Raw genomic sequence first — 19,045 nt, 5'->3', positions numbered from 1 at the left:
CCCTACTCCTACCATCATGGCTTGGGTCTCAGGCTCGCTGTTAATTTTGCCCTTCTTCCTTCCTGAGCTTGCGTTAGAAATGATTTTGCAAATGATAAAATCGACTTGCAGTTCTCTTTTGTTTTTGTTTTCACCATTAAGAATTCATGACCCTTACTTTAATCTCCTCCCCCTGCAAAAATAAAATAAACTAGTTTTGTACCTCATAGAAGAATTTATAGGTACTTCTGAATCTTGCTCAATTTTGGGGTTGTTCTAAGCTGAGTCAAAAACCTCAGTTTTTCTAAAGGAAGGCCAGTCAGCATTTCTAAACTCTGCCAAGGACCCTAATGTTTGGAGATATTATAAAAAGGGAATCTTTACAGTCAGTTACAATTGAAGAATACTATGATTCATTCCTAAGCAATTTAGTTTCATAATATGCATTAGCATTTTAAAAGGCCCCAAGAAGTCCTGCAGAAAAAGATAGCTTCTTAAGACTTCACCTATGATGTATATGTAGTCTAGTACATACCTAAAATGTAGGCACAACCCTGATATATGACCTACCAGAAGTCATTCCATAGAAGCCTACGCTGGACAGTATGTGACCCTCAGAAGCTCTATAGCAATTTAAAAGTAACATTTGAAGTATTCAAACTTTAGTAGCTGTATTCATTAGGAATATATATATATATATATATATATATATATATATATATATATATATATATATATTGAATTGGTCCTGTGTCTTTCTGCTTGGATTTACACAAGGGTATATTTAATGAATGTAGCTCAATGAACCTTTAACACCTTGTCTGTGTTAATGGAGCTGCTACATCTGATACTATTTTCCTACATGTGATATTATTTTCATGCATGCAAAGAATCACCAAAGAGGAGAGAAATAATAAGACATTAATTTTGACTGTGGAATGCCAATGCTGCTGAACCTGTGGGGTTATGGCAGAGTGAGATTAATTATGCAGATCTGCCACCCTAGGTTTGGAGTGTAAGTACCTTGTTGTAATTCACGGCAGGATCATTCATGTAGCCAGCATATTGATATGATTGTTATTCCAGCAAGGTTTCCTCTGCCCCAAGACAATTACAGACCACTTACCAGCATCTCTCATTGACTTCTTGTTTAAAATTCCCAGGGCCATGGCAGGCATGCAGGTCCTTTTGTTGGAGACAGTGTCAAATCAATGGCATGAAGCAACATGGGATTTTCCTTGGGACATGATGAATGCTAACATTGTTTGCTAAGCAGAAGGCAGACATTCAAATTCCAGTTGAAAATGGTGTCTTTGTGACTTCCTGCCTTCAATACCAACTTTTAAAGTAATTACGAGAGCAAATAGGGAACATTCCTGTAGACTGAAAGATCACAAGCTTTCGTGTCAAGGTATTTGGGTTTGAGCACAGGCTTCCCCATTTATCATTAGTGGAACTTGGGGGAAATCACTAGTTCTGTAGAAGAAGCTCAATATTAAATGACAGTCTCTTGGAAGTCTGAAGGGATTTAAATGTGTTTCTGTATGAAGAAAACGATGCAAGACAAAGTGTTCTAAAACTACTCTTTTGTGTTAATGGGAAGGGATTCCTCTTGTAGATGGTTAGTTTTGTCCTGATAAAAGTGACTTCTATGGCCCCATGGTTTGAGAAATGTCCTGTCAACTCCTATAAGCAATTGTATTGTTACCTGGAGCAGAATGTAGTAACTGAGCCTTGATATGAGTGGCAGCTCCAAGGAGTGCCTGTCCTTGGAGTATACAGAACAAAATTCCCACTCCCCATTCACATGCCTGCAAGATTAGATGCATTTAATTAGCATTTCAGTACATTTTCCTTTGCCTTCTAGGATCATTGGTAGAATATGGCATGTTTTGGGTTATAGTTTTGTCTGGAATGCCTTTGTTTATACACAGCTGTATTTTCAGTGTGCTACCTGCTTTCAGAGTCCAGTTGAATTCCATCTCCAAGGAAGCTTCCACCACTTTGTCTCTGGGTTAAAATACCTTTCTATCATCCAACAAACAAGTCCCAGTCTCCCTAGCCTATTAAAATGCAGGTAATGCCTTCCTTACAGCATGCAAGAGTGTTCCCTGCACTGATTATGTACTTACTAATAGCATAAGAAAATGTAGTTAAATGTCACTTAAGGACTGATAGCAAATACTCTTTTGGACACTCTATATATTTATATATAATATATACATTAACTGGTATAATTCCATCAATAAACACATAAAGTAGGAACTTTAATCTCCCAGTTTTGTGGTTGATTATAACCAATTACAGTCAATTTTAATCAATTATAATCAGTCATATTTAAGGTGGAGATTCTCTCTGCTAGGATGTTAGCTCAAGCTCCCAGGTGCCTGAGATCTGATAAGATCTCTGTAAGATCTCTGCTTTCCTTAGCATTTAACATAGGAACTCCACATTGTGGGTACTCAGTTATACTAGCAATCAGTTCTGCACTGGAAAATAGGCCCCACCCCCGGCAGTATTATGGTATAGCCACAAAATGCTCATCTTGTACATGTTCTGTCCTTCTGTGCAATTTGCTTCTCAAAGTTGTTTAAAACCTCACATTTAACACTGCTTGGATACCTCTCTGTGAGGGAGGCCAGTGAATTTTTTTTGTTAAGTAGCTGTATGGTGAAGGTAAGGCACAACTTTTGAAATTTGTGTCACTGGAGGCTTTAGTGGTTAATAGATCATTAGATGACAACATTGTAAAATTCCAGCTGATTTTCACTATTATATAAGGAGATTGCATGGCATTACTTCATATGCAGTAAGCTCACCAGATATCCAATGCATAAGAAATGAAATGTTATGAGGAAGCCCCTCTTCCTCCCTTTCAGTGTGATCTGGTGGACTGAGGTCACAGCCCAGACTCTGGGACTGGTGGGTGTACATTGCCATCTGTCAGGATGGTCCTGGTGTCCAAAACCTAGTGAAAGAAGCCATAGAATTTCCTCACTGGGGACACAGACCTCCTCAGTGTTAGTTCAGAAGCAGAGTTTCTTTAACACTTTAGACACAGAGACAGGGTACCCTCTTTAAACCTTGCTATTCTCACCCTCTTTAAAATTGCCTTCTGCAAGTTTGTATCGAGATAAGGAATGTTACTTTTGCATTTCAGGGACAGGACTGGGGATACGGATGGGGAGGATGCTGAGCAGACTGTTTTCTCCAGTGGCCTGACAATATGAGCATAGAAGGTGCCTTGCTTCCCAGTTGGCACCATGTCAGCCTGGAATATGCTAAGTCCTCCCTGAAGGTTCCGACTTAACTCTTGACTTTAACTCTTCCTAATAAAGCTCATCATAGAAGCTGAGACACATAGACAATAAATTCATCACCAAGGTCACAGAGTAGTGACTGTCAGAACTGGGATCCAGATTGTTCCATGTTCTCTCTTGTAATTGAGGATGGTGTATCCCTTGGTGTTACTGGATTTGACAGAATAAGGGAGGCCTGTCTAGGGCCCCCAGGCAATGGACTAGAGGGCAGGTGAGGGTTTAGCTTGATGAATTGTCTCTAGCAAACTAGTCATTGTTTTGATAGGAAAACACTATAGGGAAGTCCTATATGAAAGGATGATGCACATTGACTTCCCACCTCCATTCAAGTATAGTTGCTGTGGAAACACTATAGGCAAGTGCCATGTGAAAGGATGATGCACATTACTTCCAAGGTCCATTCAAGTGTGGTTGCTATGGACAGGTTTATTCCATAGACAGACGATCTTTTTCTTTTTTTCTTTTCTTCCTTCCTTTCTTTCTTTCTTTCTTTCTTTCTTTTCTTTTTTTCTTTTTTTTTGAGACAGGGTTTCTCTGTGTAGTTTTGGTGCCTGTCCTGGCTCTGCCTCCCGAGTGCTGGGATTAAAGGCATGCACCACCACCACCCAGCTTAGATGGACAATCTTGAGGATTCTCAAGGATCATAGGATTCTCTAGGAGACTGACAACTCAGGATGAACCCGTGGATAGGTGTACAAAATAGCATATTGATGTCTCACCATTTACGAGACTATTTCATGAAGATTAACACAATCATATAGTAGTCTTAAAAGTAAAGATTGCTATCCGGTGTTATTGATAAGGATACCAGGGTTTGCAGTACTTGTATAACATATCCAAGGCCACACAAAAGTGACCAATGAGAAATTAAAGCAGAAGTTGATTGTCCTGAAAAATGTTCCTCTGGATCCCCAGTTTGAAAGATGAAAACTTGAACAAATTGGACCAGGGCGGAACTATCATGAAGCACTCTGGGAAGTCCAAACACCTACTCAGAGCTTTTAGAAAGAGGACAGTTTATTTCTAGAAAAGGAACAGGGAAAGGTCGAAGAGGCATGGAGAGGCACGCACGAAACTGAGGACGATTAGATTCATTTCATTTCAGCATCAAGTGGGAAGGCAGCTGTGTCTTCAGGAGCTAGCATCGATCTATAAATTATGGCTTGGCATCTCCCTTCCTTCCACAGTTTGAAGTTTTATTGTCTCTGTCTGTATTTCCACTGAGACCCAGATAGGCATTTTACATATGAAGAAGTTCATGGTCAAATAAGCTTGGGTAATATTTTATTAAACAAAGCTAACCATGATATTTACTTAACAGATTGTGTCAAGACATTAAAATGCCATTAGGAGTCATGAACCTTCATGAGAGCTGTGGTATAGTACTCTCCAAACATATTTTTTTTAAAGTTTTGCTTGACAGTCTTTCAAGGTATTCACTAAAAGGTGTCTCATAGATTTCAACATGACTTTGGTGGCATTTGTAATGAAGTTGGACATTTACTTTCTTGTTATTTTACTTACATTTCCCCCTTTCTTTCCATTTCTTTCTGTATGTCTCTTTGTTCCCAAGCTGCAAGGTTCCTCATCATAGCAGCAGTATACTTCTTATTTCTTACTGATGTGGCAAAATGCCTGACAATTGTAACTCAAGGAAGGGAAGATTAATTTTGGCCCACAGTTTTAGGACATGGTCTGTCTGGGTGAAGGAAGCCTGAGGCGGTTGGTAACATTGAATCTGTAATCAGGAAAGCCGAGGAAAATGAAATGTAGATGTTCCCCATGCTATCTCCTTATTCAGTTCAGTTCGGGACCCTGGCTCATGGGCCAGTGGGATAGCACTGCTCACATTTAGGGTAGATCTTCTCACGTATATCCAATCTCAAAACCCTGTTGCAAACATGCCAAGTGTTTTGTCACCTGGATGAATCTAGACCTTGTCAAGTTGATAAGCAATGTTAACCATCACTGTGTTTATGTCTGTAAAGTTTTTGAAATAGGCACTCAATAAATAGCTCTTTGACTTGAAGAGAGCATGGTGATGTAGACTGAAAGGGGAGACTGTGTAGTCTTTTCAGCACATATCGATGAAAATGTGGCCACCTTTTGCTGCTTCGGCCTCTTGCAATGGTTTGTAGAGGTGCCTCTCTTTGGAGAGTTCCACAGGCAGGACCGTGTTCCATACACCATTCCTTTGAATTAGAGAGGTTATTGGTAGTCATGTCTTGGCATGAAATTTAAGTAGCAGAAACCTCAGATGGCCGAGAAGCTTTCTACACTGGGAAAAATAATTAATTTCCTAACCAGGAAGTGATTGGCTGTTAGTCCTAAGGTGACATGACTGCTCGGTGTCAGTGGTGGGGATAATTCCACCTAATTCCCTACTTGAACTTCAGGTGGCATCATAGTACCCAAGTGAGTTGATTTCTCCCCTCTATGTGCTCATGATTAGAAATGCTTGATGCAGGAGATTTCCATCCTGTGAGCTTCTGTTTGTGGTAGAATTACACCTTTCGTAAGGACAGGACAACATCTATTCTCCCTTGTTCTTCATAAACATTTGCTGAGTGCATTAGAAGAAATGCTAGACCATAGACTCCTTTCAAAGATAAGTAAAACGAACTTATTTCATAATAAAAGATGTTTGTAGTGTTTGATGTTTAAATGTCTGTAACTAGAAAGCCCCCGCACCCCCCGCCATGTTTTATTAACATATTTTTTTCCCCAAGTTCAAATTTCATTGTAGAGAATACCATCACAGCCTTGGGGTTTCTGCATGTTGAAATGTTCAGTCTGAACCTTGACCATCTCCTTTGAAATATTTTAGAAACACTACACTAAACTTGGGCCCGGTACACCCAAGAACAAGAAATAGAGCATTGCATCAGTGGTTGATTGAGTGAGGCCCTGGTAACTTGAGTTCTTCTTTGCAAACAATATTCAAGGTAGCGTATGTTATAGACCTAGGTAGATGACTCCATGATTCCAAGTATTGCCCATGTTATCTCATGCTTGCCAGTATTTGCTGACAACTATGTATCTGCTTGGACAATGCTAAGTTCTCCACAAGAACACGCAAAGATATCCCTCAACAAATGATGAGGTAAAATGTCAGTGTTTGTCATCTGCCAACCTAAGCGTCCCTAATATGAATTTTGAGTGTGGAGTGTCTACATACTGGAGAGAAAGCCCATAAAGCACTCCCACCTTTGCTTGAAAGTGTCCGTGAACTTGTAGCAGTCCAGTCTGAAAGTGGTTCTGGAGAAAGAGCAGGTTCCCATTCTTCTGAAGTGGACACCTTTCATCAGGTGTTTGCACCTCACCTCTCTTCTCAGGGTGTCCAGGGTCGTGCAGTCAAGCCTGCAAGCCCAGGTCCAGCGTTCTATTAAACTCCTCTTTCACCTCCACTCACTGCAAGCCTGCTTCTACTCTGTGTGAAAGAGATGAGCCCTCATGGTGATATGTCCTCCCTCACCTCTCAGAACACGTTGTTATTCAAAACATGAAAGCCCAACATGAAGGCCTTCTGCTCATATTCTATTCCAAGCTTCAGAAGATGGCAGGTGGTGCATTATATCTGTCCTCTCAAAGTTCCCAGTGTTTTGAAACTGTGGGGAAAGCGATGTCCTAGAGTGTGCTAGTATTTTCTGGTAAGAACTTTGACCCTGATGTTTCATCAGGAAAGGTTAGCAGCACTGGCTTTGGTGAGCTTCAAGTTGAGGACAGTTCATTGATCTCTCTTTACATCTACTGCTGAACTTTTCTGGAACATTCAGTGCTTAATGACAGCACTGTTATTTTGAAAGTGAATGTTGAAAATAGAAACCAATATATTTAGGTTAAAACAGCTTTTATTAAGACCTCACAACTAATTTATCAGTTTTTAAAAGAAGAATCATATAACTTGAAGTATATTTAATAGGTATATAATAAAATTGACCTGTTTTTAAGCACAGTTTTGTGCATAGGATGATTACCATTAATTGTCAACTTCAAACTTGGGGGCAGGACTCTGGCTATGCCTATGAAGGATTGCCATGTTTAAGGTTAGCCTCTGAGAATGTCTGTAAGGGGTTGTATTTTTTTTCAAATGTATTATGTTTATTATTTGTGTGTGTGTATAGATTAATGTGTGGGCTTATGTGCCACGATGTGTGTGTGTGTGTGTGTGTGTGTGTGTGTGTGTGTGTGTATGTCAGAGGGCAACTTTGTGGAGTCAGTCCTCCCTTTCCACACCTGTGTTTGTGCTGGAGCTTGAACTCAAGTGGCCAGGTTCCTATCATCAAGTGGCAACTGCCTTTAGCCACTGAGGCCCAGGAGATTATACTTATTAAGTTAATCAGTGTGGGAAGACTTATCATATGTGTGGATGGGGGCCATTTTTTTGGCAGGAAATTCTGGACGATGTAAAGTGGACAAGACAAACTGAGCACGTATTCAACATTTTCTGGTCATGACTGCAGATGTAATATGACTAGCTTCTTGAAGTTCCTAATGCCTCCACTTCCCTGCAGTGATGGACTATAAGCTCAAACTATGAGCCCAAATGGACTCTTTTTTCCTTACATGGCTCACTGTCAGGGCATTTTATCTCAGGGATGGGAATGAAACCAAGACAATGGATTTTAGCTTGTGTCCTGGGCCCCAGAGCCATTGTCACAGCCAGGATGTTCAAGTGATCCATGCCACTAAACAGCTCCTTTACAGATACACTGTTCTACCACCCCAACCCTCAATATCTGGTCCCGGTCACACCAGTTCTATCCTTTTGAGAATCTTATGGAAATAGAATCATGCCGTGTATAGCCCATTCAGAATGGCTTCTTACATTTAACAGAATTCCTTTGAAGTTCACCCAAGTTCCTTACCATATACTAACTAATGCTCATTATTTAGGATTACTGAATAGTATTCTTTTTCTGTATTCTCCAAAGCTTGTCAATCAGTTAATGTATTGAGTGACATTTGAATTGTTTGCAGTTTTAAGCAATTAATAGTGAGCTACAAATTTTCATGTAAAGGGATGTGTGTGTGTGTGTGTGTGTGTGTGTGTGTGTGTATGTGTGTGTGTGTGTATGTGCATAGTTTTTATTTCTAAAAGAGGAAAGATCTGAGAGTGAGAATGTGTGGAGTCATATAGCAGGATTGTTCTTTAACTTTACAAGAGTCTTCCATACTGTTTTATAGTCTGATCTCCACCAGCAGGACACTTCGAGTTACTTCATATCTTTTTCAGCCCTAGGTATTTTCAGTTTTATTTTTATTTGTATATTATCTATTTTGACAAGTTGTTGTAGTAGTTTTAATTTATTGTGATTTTAATTTACGTTCCTCTAAAGGGCAGTGATCTTGAACATCCTTTGTTGTGTTTATTTGCCTACTGCATATTGTTTTTGGTAAAGTTTTTTTTTATTATTCAAAGCCTTAATATTTCAAGGCTAGGTTGTTTACTGTGTGATGCCTCCAACTTTATTATTATTTTAAAAGTTTGTTTTCTATTACAGGGCCCTGCTCCTTTCTTCCATGTAAATCATCTATCTATATATAAAGCTATCTTTCTGACATTTTGGTTGGAATTAACTAAACCTGTCCATTAGAATGGACAAAACCAATGTCTTCTCAATGAAAGATTGTAAGAGTGTGAGGTTGAGGAGGCCAGACTGAAACAGTATCTTATGAATGTGACAGGACTGCTGTACTCAAGAACTTACAGTCGCTTTGGATGTCTGCACATGATCAAGCCGACCAACAGTCTAGCAAAGAGGAGCAAGGAATTCATGAGCCCCTGCCCCTGAGAAGCTACGGACAGTTAATGGGTTCTGGGGAGGAGTCAGTTTTCCTTCATCCTTGATCATAGTAGATTGACCATGATCCAGGCTCTAGTGGATGGTCCCACACCCAGGAGCATATGGGTGGCAGAAATTAGAGTAGATACTTCATTAAAACAGCAAACGTTAATAAAAAAAGATAAAGGACATGAAGTTGGGGGATAGATCATCTGGGAGGAGTTGGGAGAAGACGGTATTGAATATGATCAAAAGAGGTTCTTAAAGCATTAATAATACAGAAAGGAAAACTCTGGACACAAATAGATAAACAAAGCGACAACTACAACACGCCAATGTGCTACACAGTTTCTGTGAGCCAGAAAGACAGAGACAGAGCAATGCACTTGTTTCTGTTTTTCACTCTTGTAAGATTGGCATCTAGGTGTGATCAAGGCTGTGTTCCTCTCAAAGCTCTAGAGATGAATACATTTTCATATCCACAGTGTTTGAAGGACTAATCAGGTTGCATTTCATTTTAGCTGAATGCTGTAAGTTTGTATCTTTCAAGATATTTGTCCTTTCCATCTATGTTATGGAATTTGTATACCCAAGTTTATAGCGTTAGCTTGTATGTTTAATGTCTCAGGAGTCAGTAGACATATCTTTTCTTTCATTCCTGTATTATGTGTGTTCTTTCTCTTCTTGCTTTACTTGCCCAGAGATATATCAGTTTCTTCCTTCTTTTCAGAAAACCCATTTTACTTTTTTTCCCCACTTTTACTCATTTAAAATTCTTTGATCTCTACTTGTTATGATTTCTTGTTTGTTTTGTGTTTTGTTTTCTTAGTTTATTTGTCTCTTTGTTGCTAGATCTTAAACTGCTCACTTTATACTATTCTTTCTAGAACAATGTCATTAATACAACAAATTATTTTCTAAGCACATAGTTGGTATGATATGTCAAACTAATTTTTAATCTCTCTTGGAGATTTTCTTTTTACCCACAAATTATTTAGAACTATATTCCTCACTTTTGAAGATTTCCCCCTTTAATTCCCTGTTTTTATGTCTGGTTGGACCCTATGGATAAGGACTGTCCTCTCATTTCCTTTAAAGATTCTATGATTTGACTGCTCACACATGATATGACTTATCTGGGTGAATATCCTCTATGTATTTAAATAGATTACTCAGTTGTTGGTATTTTAGAGTCCTTAGAAGGCTGTTCTTTATTGCACTCATGTGCTGTAGCTTTGTTCCTAAGAAGGACAGGGCAGAGCACACTTCTTTCTTAGTACCTATAATTAGTGCCTTTCATGTTAGTTTGTTTGAAAGTTTGCTTAGTGATGAATATTGGCTCATGAAATTGTCTCACAGAGATCCTCTTCTGGGTCAAAAAAAAAATCCATGGATGAAAACCAGTCTTCATTCCTTAATAAACATCATTATCCTTTTTTATAAAATGAGATGGAAGTTTGCTTGTCATCTCTTAGTTGTGTGTTAATGGTAAACCTAAAGAATGGAAAGGGAAAACATAGATGAACTTATGAACATAGCTTAGGCCTGAGGGAAGTGGTTTGGTAGTAGTATTCACCTTGCGTAGGTTTGGCCATCTAAGATTTGTGCTTTGGTGGTAATGGCCAAGTTTTCCATGGATAAATCATTACAAAGGACAGAAATGAAGCAAGTAAAATCAAATTAATAGCCACAGGAGGCTTATCCAGTTTACAGAAAGACCTTATAGGAGACACAGTAAGATTTCTGGGTAGGAAAACTGATGAAGGCCAGGCTGAAGGTCTGAGTCCGGCCATCCTGGTGAACTTTAAAGAGTGACCATTCTGTGAGCATACAGTTATAGACAGAGTCAGAACACACAAAAAAAAACATCACTCTGTGGCTCGGGGAACTGCCATTGTGCAAAAGGAAAACTAAGCAAATTTGTGACAAACAGCATTGAGGCAACACATCATGGAATGCTGGTTCAGGGAGAGAATCTGTGATGGCTAACTCAAAGCCTAGGAGATCCAGAAGCTTATTAGGCCCAGAGAATATGGCCAATGAAAGGTTTCTCATACAGAAGTAGGTATAAAAGTGGTGAGCAGAAAGTAAATCCTCAATAACATTTTTAAGCCTATGTAGAATTAAACATGCATTTGAAACTGCTTGCTAAGTGATATATGCATCCAAGTTGGTATGTTAAGAATCAATGTCATTGAATACCAGAGAAGTACTGATACAAAAGGGCTGGGGACTATGATAGAAAATGAAATGAGTAAAAGGAAAGGCTGTCCAGAAATATATGTAGGTCTCTATTATCTGAAGCAAGAGCAGGATCCACGAGACACCACCACAGTTAGGTAAAGCTAACTATAATTCAAACACTGTGAGCTCTTGCATTAGTAGACAGTCCCCCTCCCTGCCTTCTGCCAGTTTCTCCAACTCTGATTCAATGCCCCTTTACTGTAAGAAACAACAACTGAAAGTGTATTCCTTTTTTTCCCAATAACAAAATTCCAAGGTTGAATGTGAGTCAGTATTAAATGAACTATCACCTTTTAAAAGGGTTCAGGCCAGTCAGCCATCTCCCATAACCTTGGTACCTTTAGCTTGTCAAAACATGCTGCACAATCCAATTTCTGTTTTGTAGGCTTGATGTTTTATTCATCACAGGGCAAGGTTGACCCTGGATTTGTGTTTGAACAAAGGTTATCATTGGATTAGCTCTCTGTTGGTGACCTGACTTTGCGCCATCCTGCATAATCCAGTAACTCTTGGGAATATCAATTAAGGTCCTCAATCACACTAATTAGAATGTCTTCTACGTGTTGCTCTAGAAATTTAGCAACTTATAAACAGGAAATTGGTAAAATCCGAAGTGTGTGTGTGTGTGTGTGTGTGTAAAGCAATGAGGAAGGCCAGAATACTTTAATAGTGCTGAGCAGTGGGGCTGAAACTGCTGTGCTCTGAATCTGCAGTGCAGTATCTTATTGCTGTTGCTGACAAGGATTGATGCAGAATTATTAATTACTTTTATTAATGACTTGAATGGGGACATAGGTGGCATGCTGAGCAAGTGTGTCAATGACAAAAAAATCTAGCAGGAGAGCAATTACTGTGATGACAAACTCAGGATCCAAAATGACTCCAAGACAGCCTTTAGTGGCCATTCTTCCATTTTGTGTCTAGCAGAGTGACTTCTCTAAGGCCCAAGCTGATTACTCCTATATCACTTTATCACTCCTCTACTCAGAAAACATCAGTTATCTTGTTTGCTCTATAAGTTAAATCACATGTCTTTAGCATGCCATTCACAGAGTTGGCATTTTCTATCTCCAGCCCTTTCAGATTTCCAATAAAATCATCTCTAGTTCTTTTTCTAGTACCCTCTACTTGAGCCAAACAGAATCATTATTAGACTATTTTATATCTATGTTTCATATTTTCTTTATCTGTGAATATTCTTCTCCAAGAGCCCCATTTCCCCATATTTTCATTCTGCCTTGATTCCTAATAACCAACCAGTCCTTGCTCAGTGTGAAAGCACCCTCTGTTTAGTCTTCACAGAGTCTTGGGCTGGAGCAATCTTTTCTTTGCTCATCTTCAATCATATTGATAGGTTGCTTTCTTTTATCATTTTTTGGCTTTGTACTGCCATTTATTCTTTTGGTACATATTTTAAGTTCCCATAAGACTCAGCTTACTACTATACCCTGTGTCTGATAAGTCATATTTCTAGTCTGGGTCCGCATGTGTATATTTTATACACAGTTGACGGCAATGAGGTGGTCTTCGTGGGTTTATTGACTGGAGAAAAGTACTCTTATAAAAGGCTCTGCATGACGCATACTAGAATACACTGCAGTTAGATTATTGTAACTTATTAATAAAAATTTTGTAATACTTTTGAGAGGAAGATGGTACTGTGGCTCAAGCTCTGTGTACTGAATGTGTTATGGAAGAGTGCTGTGCCACCAGGCTAGCTCTCCAGCCCTCAAAGTGTTTTATTGAATGAATGAGTGATAGATGGATACAACTAAATTTCCCTAAGATAATGATGTGCGGATTGGAAAGCAGTTGTTCAGAAAGAAAGGGACAATTGATAGTTGAGATAAAATGGTTTTTTTTTTTTTTTGGTAATTCCTCTTGTGAGAAATTCATGTATGATTTGTTATAGAGATAGGCTGAAAAAGGAACTAGAAATTTTTGGTTGTCTGTTGTTATGAAAAATGATAGAGGTAGTAATTTGCATTTTGTGTTAGGATGTACAATACAGCCTAAGTAGTTTGGATTATACCAATTTATACCCTTTATTTCCATGTAGTACTCTTAAAAGAGGCCCATTTTGATGCTTTATGTCATACTGTCAAGTATTCTTTTTGGCCATTTTAGGGATGTGGTTCCCTGTACTTGATGAGAGTTTAAAAATAAAATTAAAGAAAAAATCCCATCTCTGCTGCTTTCTAGAATTATGATGTAAACAACTTACCAGATGTCTCCAAACACGTTTGTATGGATGCTTTCATCAATCAGAAGACAGAAGTCATGAGCCTGGAATTTCTGAGTCATCCCATATTTCTGTATTTATAACCCTGTAGACATTTTCCCATTGGCCAGGCAGGTCCAGAGGACTAGGAAAAGATGTACTTTTCAGAGTCGTTAAATCTCCAACATTAAAGACCACACATCCAAATATAGGAGCATGGTCTTGCTAGTTGGCAGTTCCTGCTGGTTGTCATTAGAAAGCTAAAGACCACAAAGATTACTGCCTTGCCATTTGTCTTTTCAGTGGATAAGCAAGAGCAGTGAGGGCAGGAGGTTTCCATATTTCCTGATGATATAAGTTCTGTGTGGTTGACTGCAGACTATGTCTGAATCCAGGGTCTCTAGACTTTCCATTCATCACTAAGATGGAAAAGTACCTGGATCATAACATATTTCCTGCTGAGACTAGACAAGGGAACTTAAAAAAGGGTAAGAGAGTCAAATTCATCTGCCAGAAGTGTGACTCCAGGTCAAAAAATCCAGATGAACATTTTTTTTTTTAATGTAGTAGTTATAGTTCAGTGACTAGCAGAGAGTTCTGGAGCTTCACAGCTGGAATTTAATGATGGCTGGACTACTTTCTAGCCAAGGGATCTCAGTTATGTTATTTAAACTTGTTTGAGTTTATCTATACGCATTTTGGGGATTCAAAGGCAAATGACAATATGAAACAATGCCTATCAATTTTGTTGTTTGTTCTGACAATAAAACTTGTTAATATTGTAAAACCCTTGGGACAGTTCTTAACCTAGAGTTAGCATGCATTGCCAGTGACTATTAAAACTCTCTAGGGAAGAACTACCCTCCCTTATCTTTTTTTATTTATGTTGACAGGATGGGACTACTGTGGTGTTTGATGAGTCTGTACTTCTATGGGATCCTTCAGAGTCATGCCTCAGGTGAGTATGTAGCACTTGGTAAATAATTGAAATTAAGATAACATCCAGGATCATGTGTCCACTCTTTCTGATAATGAACTTAAAAGAACACAAAGTTGGTTTTGTTCCATGGTCTTCTGCAGTTATATAGAATCAACTATCTGAAAGAACCATAGAATTTGGGGATGAGGGGGACTAGAACACTTAGGAAGAGGGCTGATCTATATAAACACAGGGGAATCTTAACTTTATACTCCAAGGATATTTCTCCTTCTTATTACCTTAAATCCTATGGAGGTAATGTCAGGGATATAGCACGACCTATTTACCAAACTCAAACGAGCACTGGAGAAGACTCATTTGCCAGCAGTCCCCTGGGATGCTGAGAACAAGACAAAGACAATGGTTCTGATCAAGCTGCATCCACATAGGCAACAAATTTGGATTTGTTGGAAGGCTCTGTCTTTGGATATGCTTTGTAAGAGGACCCTACCAAGATCTTTATTGAGTTTGATTCACAAACTTAGCCACCATGGTCCTGGATCCCGTGTAGAATAGGTTGGGTATTCAAAAGCCCATCTTTTGATGTCCCCTCTCATCTCTAAATTACTTCTCATCGTCACCCCGGTTTGCTCTACCTAGTGAACCTATAATTGCAGACTGTTTTATTTTTTGATTCATCAAATTTTTATAAAACTTCTTTCACATCAGGCTGAAATTAGTCTCTATCATTTCCATATACTTCTTTAATTTAGCCTCATGAATGAAAAAGAAAATACCTAAAGCACAGGTTCTTTGGTTTTTTTTTTATACAGGGACCCTAGGGTTCCTAATTTTAATAAAGATCCCTATGTATAATTCCTGTGAACACCATGGGCTATGCTTTTACTATCATTGCTTTAATGGCTATTCTCTGTGAGAACTCTTTGGAAGTGTTAAATCAGCATTATGTAACCATGACCCCAGTGTTCTGCAATGTGTACCTTCAACTCTTCTTCACTTGGCATGAATTTCAGCCCTCCTACCATCCTGATTGTCGTTGCTGGGTGCATTTCAGTTTTTCTATGCCACTTTAGAGCATTGTATTAGAAACCAAAAATAACTCTAAAGACGGGGTGTAACTAGGACAGAGTACAGCTGAAAGAACAGATAATATCTAAACTTGTGGGCCCTTTGGGACTTCACAGAGGAAAGGCTGTATTTTAACCAGGCCTAGTATTCAACTGGGATGTGCTAGCATACAGCTGGGCCACACTAATATACCAGCATCTATTGGGTACTTGTCTCATTTGATCGGAAGGGAATTGGTGTACAGATTCTTAAATATGATGATGAAAATCTCGGACTATAATTTATTTTCACTTGACTTAGTACTGATTGAATGTTATCTTCTCACAGAGGCTTTCCTTGACCATTTCTAATTAAAGTAGCCCTGCCAATCACTCCCCTCCACCCCATTAGCATTGCTTTAACATCTCCCATTATCTGCTAATGTTCTATCAGCGCTCTTCATTGTACCTCTTTTCTGTTATTTGCCATTGAACCCCTCCTTCTTTTCCTTTCCTCCCATCTTTATCCCTCCTCCCAACCTTCTTCCCTCTCCTCATTCCCTGTCTCCTTCCTCTTTCCCTTTGTTATTACCCCTTCTCTGATTTTAAGGTACTTGGAGACATAGATTTGTTCATTTTGTTTGGTTTTCCCAAACACTTGGAATGATGATTAATACATAGAGACACAGTAGGTACTCAGTACACACATGATAAATAGATGAATAAATATCTGTTCAGAAGCCCTCTTTCTCAAACTGGACAGTTTCCTGTTGGCACTCTTTAAATCCACACTAATAATTCCCATTAGAGCGTCAAGTGCCACACCTGGAAGCTAAACTGAGAGACGACCAGACCACACTACTGCTGCTGAGAGATCAAAGCCTCCAGAAGTTTGGGAGGTCCGCTGCCTGCCCAACAGTCCTGGCAGCGCTGCCTTTCTGAATGACCTTTACTGTATTCACCCAAAGATCCCCTTCCCCCAAATGTTGTTGATAAGTGCACTTTCTCCCCAGGAACTGTGACTCATAACTCTGTCAGGGGAAGCTGCCTTCTTGAATAAGATGAGTTCTCATACCAGCCCCATTGAGTCACCATGGGAGAGGAAACATGTTGTAATCCCCTCGGCCCATCTGGCACACACTCATGCCGTCCTTATGAAGAGGTGTATTGTGTCTGTGTCTGTGCCGCACTTCCTCATTGGAGGAAGGGGAACAAAAAGGAAGCGTTGTTGACAAAAATGAAAGGGGCGACTGGCTCTGGGGATAAAAGGGATCATGGCGATCGTGGGGGGATCAGTCTACCTCTTTACATGAAGGTATCACCTTTGACAGGCATGGGGATGTTGGCAAACTCGTTGGTCTCCCATGATGCTCTCTGTGCTCCAGTTTCTCCTGATATTGGAAGTGCACACTAACATAAGCAACAAAGCAGAAATATCTTGAGCACTCTAGAGGACTCTGTATTCCTAGGACACAAGTCAGGGATTTGGTGCTCTGGACCCAAAGTTTACTGTCCTACACTGAGGTTCCTGTGCAGTGGACTGGCTTTCAAGGCACAAAATTCTGACTCCAAGATGTGGTCTTCTGATAGGTGAACTCTGCTTCCCTCATACCTTCAAAAATGAGAAAGAAACATTTTCATCCAAATAATAATAATAATAATAATAATAATAATAATAATAACAATAATAATGACAAAACAAATATACTTGCTATTAATGGATTAAAGCTTGGATAATTACGCTAGTGACAACATAATTAAATGTGGTCATTTTAGAATGACCTTAAAAGCAATTTCCAGTTTGCATGCTCAGTGTTACTTGGCTCTCATACCCAGATCATGGCTGTAGTAATTCCAGCTTTCCCAACAGAAACTTAAGTCCCATGTGGTTAAACGAATTAAGTCTGCACAGCTAGTGTTCAGCATAGCTGCACTCTCTGCGCATTCTTCAGTTCCTAAGACGCCTGTTAGTTTTATTAAATACGGTTCGCTAGTAACTTGGGCTCTACTAGAATATAAATGATGTAGAGAGAAGGCAGTGATGGGAAGAGTAATGGGATGCCATTGCGAGGGAGTCACTCAGTCACTACTGAGGAACTGCCTGCTCAGGTGTCTGTGCTGTCTACTTAAGCAGTTATATCTTTACCCTTCCCTCTGGACCATGTTCTTCCGAAGGAAAATCACTGCAATTCTCATTTCAAACCTCAGCATTCCCCCCCCTTTTTTTTCTTGTTAGCATTCTCAGCATTCCCACTATTAGCGGGAAGGAGTTCCTGCTTACAGGAATTCAAAAGGAAAATGCCTGTTCGTATCATCACTCTTCTTTGCTTTGTTTCCCATTGGGCACAGGATAGAAAGCGGAACTGCAAAAGTTACCTCAGAGTAGGAGTAAGTATTGGGTTGGACCGTCCGTCTGACTCCAAGTTTGGAGAGAAAGTGAAAATAGTGTTCAGGATGGTGAACTTGAACACTTTGCCAGATCAAAATAATTTTCTATGTAGGTCCTATTAAAAAATAGGCAGTGCATTATTGCTCCCAAATGGGTGGGCACACATAAGATGTCTGGATGTGCTTCTTGTTTCAAAGTCAATACAGATAACTGTGACTCACATAAAGGGCTAGATCCATACCCATGCCCTTGGAAGAAGGTATACAGCCTTGTAATGGAGGAAATAAAGGACCCAGAAGTTGGCTGAAGTGTAGCAAGTAGCTCACGATGATGCTCCTGGAGATCTGCCAGTCTCCACCTCTGAGCACCAGGTTTCCAAGGGGCATGGCTATGCTTGGCTTTCCCTGTAGAGACTTGAACTCAGGTTTTCTTATTTTCTAGCAAGTGCTCTAAAGGCCCCCATCCCCAAGCCACATTCCCTTTATTAAGCTTTGTTGAAATTTACAGTCTGTTGATTTGTACAGTATGAATTACTCAATATGAAATAACTAGGAGGAAACTCTGTGGTTTCCTAGTGGTTGAGACAGGGAATTGGTTCAAGTTCTGAGAGTCCCATTCTGCGAGCTGTCTGACGCTGTTAGGAACTTGCATCATCTCTTCTTGTCACTGCACTCTTTCTTACCTTTAAAACAAAGAAACCCAGGCTGCAGAGATCACTCAGTAGTTAAAATTACTGACTTCTCTTCCAGAGGTTCCTAGCACACACATGGCAGCGCACAACAATCTCTAACTCCAGTGGCAGGGACTCTGATTCTCCTCTTCTGGTCTCTGCAGGCACCATGAATGCATGCTACTCGCAGACACAGATGCAGGCAAAATACCCGTACTTACAATTAAAATAAATCAATAAAATTTGAAGCAAACAAATGAACAAACTAAAACCAAAGCCAATCAACTAACCAAAGCAGTAGTAGATCCCAAACAAATTACTACTCTCTCCCTGCCACTTTCTCTCTCTCTTCCTCCACCTCTCCTCTCTTTCTCAATCTCTCTCTCTCTCTCTCTCTCTCTCTCTCTCTCTCTCTCTCTCTCTCTCTCTCTCTCTGTAGGTACATATCCA

At 39.6% G+C, this 19,045-nt stretch overlaps 1 protein-coding gene across 2 annotated transcripts in view; it reads left to right on the top strand.

The window, feature by feature from the left end:
* The window catches only part of Il1rap (interleukin 1 receptor accessory protein), a 132,418-nt gene that overhangs the window by 28,367 nt on the left and 85,006 nt on the right, over positions 1-19,045 (top strand). For both annotated transcript variants that reach the window (XM_059277109.1, XM_059277108.1), the window contains exon 2: positions 14,444-14,508. In XM_059277109.1, the coding sequence (XP_059133092.1) occupies positions 14,445-14,508 (64 nt within the window). In that variant the 5' untranslated portion in view covers position 14,444. The remainder of the gene's footprint in view (positions 1-14,443; positions 14,509-19,045) is intronic.

The sequence above is a fragment of the Peromyscus eremicus genome, chromosome 12 (assembly GCF_949786415.1).
Source record: "Peromyscus eremicus chromosome 12, PerEre_H2_v1, whole genome shotgun sequence".
Classification (NCBI taxonomy): domain Eukaryota; kingdom Metazoa; phylum Chordata; class Mammalia; order Rodentia; family Cricetidae; genus Peromyscus; species Peromyscus eremicus.
The sequence above is the reverse complement of the archived record's forward strand: the minus strand, read 5'-3'. Positions and strand labels throughout refer to the sequence as shown.